This window comes from Trachurus japonicus, chromosome 8 (genome assembly GCF_045865225.1).
Source record: "Trachurus japonicus isolate A0001 chromosome 8, Traja_1.0".
NCBI lineage: Eukaryota > Metazoa > Chordata > Actinopteri > Carangiformes > Carangidae > Trachurus > Trachurus japonicus.
The window spans coordinates 3682723-3692568 of NC_140914.1; the positions used below are offsets into that span (position 1 = coordinate 3682723).

The following is a 9846-nucleotide window of genomic DNA, read 5'->3' on the forward strand; positions in this document are numbered from 1 at the left end:
TATTACAACTTATTGTCTATTTTACAAGCTTTATTTTGGTGAACACTTTTACTTTGGTGAATTTGGTGATTTCAGGATCCAAAATTTGGTTAACAGAAACCAGGCTTTTCTCCTCTCTGTATGTAGAGCCTGGTGACGCGAGACTATGTCACACTACATGTCCGTTCGTTGTTCCCGGCGCTCAAATTTTTGTCAGCCACCGCGGTGAAATGGTGTTAAAATCTGAAATTGTGTCGTCTGAACCTGGCTTAAAACATTATAAACACACTTTACTGCTGTCTGGCTACTTCTCAACAAGAGATCAATAATCACAATCCATTCTGATAACACCTAGTCTGTCAGTACGTTTACATGACACTTGAAAAAACCGAATTATTGCCTTAATCCGACTATAACTGGACAACTGAAGTGCATGTAAACACCTTAGTCCGACTGAAATCGGAGTTGAGAACTCCGATTAGGACACCCAGATAATGTGATTGGAATTCGATTTTCTCCGTCATGTAAACACCTTAGTCGGAGTATAACTGGACAATTCATGTGCGCTGCTCCACAACAGTAGAGACGGCACCAAGTGGAGCAGAGAAGCCGCCCGAACCCGGCAAAGTAAAGAAAAAAACCAACATCAGTGCCGAGTCAATGCATTTCACACAGCGCCACTAGCAAGAGTGTTTTTTTTTAAAGAAAGAGAAAGAGAGAGAGAGAGAGAGAGAGAGGAAAAAGGAAGCCCGTATCCTATTCTCTGCGCATCCAGCCCAGACTGGCGCGTCTGGTCGGGAACTGCAGTTGAGAATTTATTATTAAGCTTATAAGTTGTTTATATTCTGTTTTTTACGAGGTGACAGAGAAGTCAACAGGACAGGCGGCGCATTAACCCGCTGAAACAACGGGTGACGCCGCATGAGGGGGCGGAACCTGTCAGTTATTCGGTTTTCTCAGTTGCATGTATATATTGAGACAAGGACAGAAGTCCGACTTGACGCCAAAATCGAATTTTGAGCATAGCTCGATTAAGCTCTGCATGTAAACGTACTGTGTGTCTCTCCTCAGAGCGAGCCGTCAACACTTTGCTTCATCCACACCGTCCAATGGCCTCCAGTCCCAGCGCCCCTCAGCCAACCAGCAGCATGGAGGAGACACAGCAGCCAATCAGCACGCAGCCGGGGGCCGCCGAGCACGAGCACGCCACCGCCGCCATCGCCTCGCAACCGGCCGGCGCCGAGCAGGAAGCAACAACATGCGGCCCCGATGAGGGAAAGTCTGAGCATCTGACGGTGATCAGCGACAGCGTGGAGAACAGTAAACACAACCTTTCATTTCATTTTCTGTTACAGTTATAGGAATAATAGATGTTGAAAAGTCGCTCTCACATCTATAAACTCTGTAACCTACTGTTATCTCATGATCATAACCTCAAAATATGGCTCCTCATTCATTCTCATGTGGTCCGGTGTGTCTTCTTTCCCATAGATTAAAATGGAGCCCAGGGTTCTTACGGATCCTTAAAAAGTCTTAAAAGGCATTGAATTCATTAATCTAAAAACAAGGCCTTAATTGGCATTAAAGGGATAGTAGCATTTTTTTAAGTGGGGTTGTATGATGTACAAATAGCCCCTAAGTACTTTAATTGCAGTAGAAGACTCTCTGCACTCCTCCCGTTAGCAACGCCAGCCCATAATAGCCCTGCCCAGAGATTTACAACATACAGTGTTGTGAACAGACCCAAAGAAACGGCCTATTTTCACGGCCTAAAAGAGGTTTTACCTGAAAAAAAATACACAGTTCCATTGTTCGCTATAATATAATTTTTTCCAGCCCTTCAAAGTGCAGGAAAAACACAGTTTTTATTTGGACCTAACCAACTGCTGATCGGCGGGCGCTAACCCTGGGCGGAGGGATACGTGAGTTGGTTAGGTCCAAATAAAAACTGTGTTTTTCCTGCACTTTGAAGGGCTAGAAAAAATTTTATTATAGCGAACAATGGAACTGTGTTTTTTTTTTTCAGGTAAAACCTCTTTTAGGTCGTGAAAATAGGCCGTTTCTTTGGGTCCATTCACAACAATGTATGTTGTAAATCTCTGGGCAGGGCTATTATGGGCTGGCGTTGCTAACGGGAGGAGTGCAGAGAGTCTTCTACTGCAATTAAAGTACTTAGGGGCTATTTGTAGATCATACAACCACACTTTAAAAAAAAATGCTACTATCCCTTTAAAATGTCTTAAATAAATTTTTCAAACGTCTTAAAAATGTTAACAGATGGTAAGTGGGATTTTATGATTGTAATTAGTCTCAAATCTCAAAATAATTGGTAACATTTTTTCGGACTTTTTATGCATTTATTTTGAAAGGACAGCTGTGGAAAACTCCAAAAAAGTTTGTAGTTTTCACCAAACACACAGAACTGAAATTTCTTTTAATGCGCATCATTTCCCAGTTATTTGAATCACTTTGGATGGAAACATACGAACGACCAAACGTGTCCTTTTTAGTTTATCATCTCCTCTCCACAACTACACAGCTGTTAAATGATGTCACTCACTCACTCACAGCCCCCCCCCAATTATTCATCTAGCAGTCGCTTTACCTTGGACCACATAGGAAAGTGGGTAAAATTGTCCCTAACCCTATGTACTGTATGTGGTGGCGGTTTTTTTTTTTGCATTTGTGTTTAATGTGAAGTCTGTCTTAAAACCTTTTAAAATCAGGCCTATTTTTTAGGCCTTTTCTCGAAAATTGCATATCCATAATAAAATGAGTATATCTCTGCAACCACAAGGTATATTTGAATACTTTTGGTGTCATAGTAAAGGGAAAAAAATGAGGAATTGCTGAGATGTGTAAATTTCAGTATATCTGTTACTGGTAAAGAGTAAATGAAGATGACACACAGAAAAAAAATAATAAAAATTAATATTCGCCTTAAAAAAAATCATATTTTTGATGAGTGCCCTTTAGAATAATGCTGATGAAGCTCAAACTCTCTATAAAATCATTGTACAACATGTGAACATTGTCTCTGCAGTGGTTGATTCTGATTAATTGAAGCAGGACAAAATTATTGAGATTTTACTACAAAATATCCAGGCGAACTTTCCAAAATGTCCATTTTTGGCACAGCTTGGAACCACCTGCTACTATAAACTATTGTTTAATCTTTATTTTCACACAATTTGGATAAACTAACTGAAAATAAATCTACTGGAACCGATTGGAAATAACTAACATGCTGTATTCATTGTCTCTGCGCCCTGTGCAGCTCAGAGCAGCTTCTGGGTGGGTTTGGCTTTCAGCCTCTATCTCTGCAGCGCATTGGTCGATTCGAGTGAGTGGCGGCTCATTTTAACCAATAGAGAGAGAGGAATGACGCTAGACCCAGGTCGATGTGATTGGCCGCACTGGCAGCCATGTGACAGCCATGAACCAGTCAGATCAGCAGATCCACGTGCAGGCCAACGTGGGGTTGTATGCGCGCGCACCAGGCTTCCGTGTAGGGTCCTAGCGCCGTCGGGTTTCGGCCCGGCTGATTCAGATGTACACACTAGGCAGAGTTCAACTGGAAATATTGTGGATTTACCCATAACACAACCTTTTCACGGCAAAACAGCAAAGGTAAGAGCAAATGTACGACCATGTTTTGGCCACGCAGTGTCTGTTTTTGCTCGACTTTGCTGGTTGTTGTCTTCTCCCTCTGCCGTGCTGCTGCTAGCTGCTGTGTTAGCCGCGGTTGTTCAGGGACGCTCCGATGTGTAGGATCAGATGAGAGGTCGCTGATGTGTTTTGCATAATGTACAGTTGTATACGAGCCAGAAATGTGGCGACTGGGTCCACACAGAGGTGCTTTATGAAGTTTGATGTCTAGTTGTTTGTTTGAGTAGTGTTTGGGCTGTGTTTGGGTCATATAAACATGGTTTTTACACGTTGTAGCCCAGCTTCTGCTGTTTAATTTGACATATAATATGACCATATTCTTTCATAATCAGTGCACTGGGGGCTCTGTTATTGTTATGCATGTCTTCAAGTCCCCCATATGGGGGACTCTGGATTTCATTTCAAGTGGCTTTAAAAACAGCTTAAAAAGTCTTAAATTTAACTTGTCTTAAGCTGTAGGAACCCTGAAGCCTGCAAACTGCCGCCACCACAGGAGCAATCTGTAGAAAAAACAAGCTTGTTGTAAAAGCACTATACTATATTAATTTTTGAAGACCTCATTGACTCTAGAACTGACTAAATCATGAAAAAAGTAATAAAAAAAATAAAAATAACCAGACAGTATCCTGGTAGTTTTCAGACGAAGGACTTTAAATATGACCTGAGAGAAAAAAAAAAACAGTGAAGACAAACGTAGAATATGATTGTTGTAGGATAAAATGAATTTGCAGTGGAAACACGTTTGCACATCGGTTGACAGAAAGGAGAGCAACTTGGACTGGTGAAGAAACTCCCGCACACTTTCTTCTCACTTGCAATATTTTTCATTATTAACTCATTGAGTGCCAACCACGTAATTTCTCGTTTTTCGTTCCCATGCGTTGAGTGCCAAAAACGTCATTTTACATTTTTTGCTTTTTTTTAAGTTATGAAAATAGACACTTTAACACACCTGTATGTGTAAATTTGGGGACTCTACGACGAGCAGAACTGAAATAGATGATGATAAAAAAATCATGACAGCTCACGATCCCGATGGTGGTTTTGTGAATAGAACAACAATTGTTGTATATATTTATCTTACACGAGCCCTTTGATCCAGAAATGCGAGTGTCAGAAGAGCGACAGACACAAACAGAGCACCTTTCATAAAAGACGCTCTATCTCCTTTTCTAGAAAAAAAGCAGGGATTTTTATGAAACCCAGCCATGTTTAGCTTGACTTTTCTCAGGAACAGAGGCACGTAGAAACAAACGGTTTGTGGCCATTTGAAACATAAAGTTTCACCTTTCAAATGAGCCACAGTATGTGTTGGTGGCAATAATATAGAATACACTGTGGCTCTACAAAAATCATCAAAAATGGTCTAAATTGCCGGTACACTTGACTAAAACTTTGGAAAGGAGCGCGGCACTCAATGAGGCCAACGTTTCGGTTGTTTAACCTTCTTCAATATTGCAAGTGAGAAGAAAGTGTGCGGGAGTTTCTTCACCAGTCCAGGATAAAATGAATTAAACTGTTTACCTTTGTGGACTTCCTGTCTCCCAGGTAACGGTATCGGTCCGATGATGGTGGACTCCTCCTCCATCACCCCCTCTGTGTCGCCCAAGCTGTACGCTAAGCCGGGCGGCCACGCTAACGGCCGGCCTCGTCTGGGCAGCCGGTCCGGTTCGCTAGCGGCCGGCTCCCCGAGGCCCTCGCTCACACGCCGGCCCAGCGCCATCCCAGAGGCCGCCGTGGACGGGTCCAAACCCCGGGACTACCTGTTCCTGGCCATCCTGTCCTGCTTCTGCCCGCTGTGGCCCCTCAACATCGTAGCGCTCACCTTCTCCGTGATGGTACGACAAAACTTTATCATCTAATCAAATAAATCAAAATCAAATAAACTTTATTCGTCCCGAGAGGGAAATTTGTCTTGGGCAGGTGGCATCGTATCAGCTGCTTTGTACTTGTAATACAATACATACACATTACAGTAGCAACACTGGCACACATATCCAAGAAAGAAAGAAAAGAGAAAGTGCAGAGAGTGCAATAAATAGTTTAAAATACTCATAATACAAGTTCAAATAAAAAAAACATACTAAAAAACTAAAAGAGAACAAGGGATGTTAATTAAAGCCATCTAATGTATGCATGTCCAAACTATTCCATGAAGGGCAGCTGCAGGTTTTTGTTCCAACCGAGCAGCAGCACACCAGATGTGATTCATTTCATCAACTGATCTCAGTCTTCAGAGAGTTGATTGGTCAAACTGTGTGTTCTTGGTTGGTTGGAAGAAAAAACCAGCAGCCCTTTGTGGAATATTTTGGACATAACTGATCTAATGTTAAAGGGACAATGAGGAGTTTTGAAAAAGCGAAGTATTTTTTTCACACTACATTTATGAGCCTCTGCGCGCAGCGTGAAATTCTTTGACCGGTGCAAGACAGACTCATGTTTTCATTCATCAAGAATTAAAGTCAGAGGTTCAAAGACGATCAGATACTGTAGTTTCGACCATAAACGGCGATTCAGCTGCGTTAATCTCATGACTCGCCACGAAACCCAAAGTAAGGAAACGCTGGTCGGCTCGCCCAGCATTTCCATTTATTGTCGCGGAATTTTTCGTTCTGCCGACGGAGAAACTCCTCGTTGTCCATTTAATGATGCAAACTAAAAAACAGGTTTAAAGGTGCTTTACTTTGAGAATTTAAGTCATTGGTCATCTGAAAAATGTCTTGATCCTCTGTTTGTCTTCAGTCCCGGAATAGTCTTCAACAAGGAAATGTGGACGGAGCTCGTCGCCTGGGCCGGAACGCCATGGTTCTGTCGGTGGTGTCCATCCTGGGAGGGATCGCCATCATCGCTGCAGCTATCGCCCTCAACTGGGGATGTGGGTGACGTCCTAACGCCCTGTTAGCTAGCTAGGCTACCAGTTAGCTGATCTGTAACGTTTAGAAACTAGCTAACAGTACTTATAGCTGAAGGCTACAGTTAGCTACTAGCTCATATGTGGTAACTGAACGTTTTTAGCTTATGTTGCGTTCCATTTACCTCAGAAGTCGGAGCTGGGAATGACGGAAAACAAGAAACTGATCTACCAGGCTAATTGTTAGCCATTGTTAGCATGGCCTGCGTTGTAGTTCACACATACCACATGAAAAAATTTAAATTACACTATAGCATCATTTGTAGAACAATACGACTGATTTAGCGTGACAGAAACTAATCAGAAGTGCTAATAAACAGAATATCACAGGAGCTTCTACTAGTGTTTACACACGGGGCGGCCATCTTTGAAAGTCAACTCTGGTGTTGTGAGGATTCCCCGACTTTCCAGGTAGGAAATCCGGAGGTTGTTCCAGTTGAAACTTCCAACTAAAACTCAGAAATTCTGACTTCCGAGTACAAATGGAACGCACCATAATAGTAGCTAGCTAAACAAACTTTAGGCTAAAGTTAGTTACAGTTAACTAAGTTAGCACCTAGCTAGTCTGAGCTGAAGGAAGTTCGCTGCTGCGTTTAGCCTCTCAGTCCCGTGATTGGTTTAAAGAAATCCAAACAGCCGGGGCGTTTTTTTCCTCTGATCTCAGAATCAGAGTCGTCCAGCTGGATCTTTCTTCTCTGGAGGAAGGTCTGGTGCGCTAGACGAGCACCTAGCTGACATAAATAGGGCTTAGGGGTGGGAGAAAAAATCGATTCACATAAATATCGCGATATCTTTTTTGACGATTTTTAAATCGATTTTTTTTTGGGGGGGGGGGGGGTTTCTTTGAATTTTTTTTTTATATTGTGCAATGTGCATTTGTTAGCCTTTTTTACATACAGAGAGTACAGGTTTTGAAAAGGGTTTAAGTTCACTTTATAATGGAGTATGTTAATTTATAGGCTCCTACAGTATTTGTGTGCAGATAAATGTCAAAAATGCTAAAGACTAAAAATCGAGAGAATCGGCAATATCGTAGAATCGCAATTTAAATCGAATCGCCATCCAAAAAAATCGTGGAAGAATCGAATCGGGAGAAAAGCGCATCGTCCCAGCCCTAATGCTACATTTAGGCTAAAGCTAGCTGTTGCTATAAAGTGAATCTGACAGTAGTAGTAGTAGTAGTAGTAGTAGTAGTAGTAATTTATTTGTCCCCGTAGGGAAATTGGGTTGCAGCAGATCACTTGACATTTCATCTAAAAAACAACAACAACACAGATAAAAACAGCACAGTACAACTTTCACACAGATTAACACTCATCATTAACACTCGTCATCAGTGGGTCAGCTTTATGTTTATCGCAGCCTTAACCTGGTCAGACCAGCTGAGCAGGCTATGAGCTGACCAACACTAACAGTGACTATTGATTATTATTAAGGGATTTAATGGCCTGGGGCACAAAAGAAAATTTAGCTCTGTTTTTAGTAAACAGAGGGGGGCGATATCGTCGCCCAGATGGAAGAGGGTTAAATGAGTGGGCAAGGGGGTGCCTTTGGTCACCTATAATATTCCTTGCCTTTTTCTCTATCCTATCTCTGTAGATGCCTTCCATACATGGCAAAGTAATGCGCAGCAATTTACTAGATATGGTTATAATTTCTCTAACCCTCTTTTTCTGTGCCTCTGTGGCATTGCCAAACCAGCAGGTAATACAAAAAGAAAGAATGCTTTCAATGAAGGAGCAATAGAACATTTGAAGCATTCTCCTTTCAACATTAAAGGACAGGAGTTTCTTTAAGTGGAACATTCTTTGTTGAGACTTGGTGCAGATTTGATCTGTCCACTTGTCCCACTTAAGCTTGCTGTCAAGCACAATCCCTAAATATTTAAACTCACAGACTTGTTGTATTGGCTTTCCATTAATTAAGGTTACTGTGTTGGGGGCTTCCTCTTTTCTAAAATCAACACACATTTCCTTGGTTTTAGATGGATTGAGGAGGAGGTTTGACTTTTCGCACCAGTTAACAAAGTATTCAAGTACTGGGCCATGCTCCTTTTCCTCATCATATAAAAGACTGACCAAGGCAGTATCATCCGCATACTTCATAAAAAATCTATTTCGAAAGATGCTAGAACATGAATTAGTATATAAAATAAATAAAAGAGGGGACAGAACACATCCCTGAGGGGAGCCAATGGAAGTGATCATTTTTTCAGAGAGTGATGTTCCTACTTTGACCTGCTGGGTTCTACCACTAAGAAAATCCACAATCCAGGCAATCAGGCCAGCTTCAAGTGCAAATTCCGATGATAATACATTGGCTAATGTTCTGGGCCTGATTGTATTAAAAGCGGATGAGAAATCCGCAAATAAAATCTTAACATGAGCCTTGGGCTTCTCAAGGTGACTATAAATTATGTGCAAAAGAGTCGCAATGGCGTCATCCACCCCTCTGGATGCTTGATAAGCGAATTGCAGGGGGTCTAAGAGATGCTGTGTGTTAGACAAGATAAATTTCTTTACAAGACGCTCAAAGCACTTCATTATAAGTGATGTCAGAGCAATAGGACGAAAGTCGCTAGGCTGACTAGGATTTGAGGTCTTTGGCACTGGAGTAATGACCGCAGTTTTCCAAAGAGCGGGGACAATTTCAGAAGTGATGGAGGACTTAAAAAGGCCTGTAAACACAGGTGCTAATTGGTCTGCACAATTTTTTAAGACATTACCACTAATATTGTCAGGACCTGGGCTTTTCCTCGTGTTACAGCCTCTGAAAAGCTGACGGACCTGAAATTCCTCAATTTTAATGTTTGATGGTGGAGGTGGGAGGGGGTTAACGGTAAAAACCTCATCTACAGGCTCTAGACTTTCAAAACGGCAGAAGAAGGCATTGAGCTGGTTTGCCATCTCAATTCCCTCACTCCCATTGAGGGGGAAGGAAGGTTTCCCCCTACCCTTGTGTGGTATACTTGTCATTTTTTTAACTCCCTGCCAAGCCTCTCTGGAGTTACTGGAGGTCAGGGAGGCCTCTAACTTAAGTTTATAGTTGTGTTTGTCCAAGTACAACTGTCTCTTAATTTCTCTTTGTAGTTCCATTCTTGTGTGCTCATCTTGGTTTCTATAGGCTTTCCTTTTCTGAATAATAAGCTTCTTTAATTTGCTGGTAAACCATGGCTTATCATTTGAATAAACTTTGAATGTCCTATTGGGCAACACAGAGTCCACACAAAAATTAATATAGCCAGACACTGCCTCAACCTGATCATTAATGTCGGTGTCAATTAATGT

General features: G+C 41.8%; 2 protein-coding genes across 2 annotated transcripts in view; one reads left to right on the forward strand and one right to left on the reverse strand.

The window, feature by feature from the left end:
• mvp (major vault protein) overlaps positions 1-9846 on the reverse strand; it is a 204868-nt gene that overhangs the window by 148754 nt on the left and 46268 nt on the right. The window lies entirely within an intron of this gene.
• LOC146982359 (uncharacterized) overlaps positions 1066-9846 on the forward strand; it is an 8993-nt gene continuing 212 nt past the window's right edge. The window contains exons 1-3 of the mRNA XM_085783374.1: positions 1066-1299; positions 5197-5486; positions 6391-6523. Coding sequence (XP_085639500.1) covers positions 1089-1299; positions 5197-5486; positions 6391-6523 — 634 coding nt within the window. The 5' untranslated portion in view covers positions 1066-1088. The remainder of the gene's footprint in view (positions 1300-5196; positions 5487-6390; positions 6524-9846) is intronic.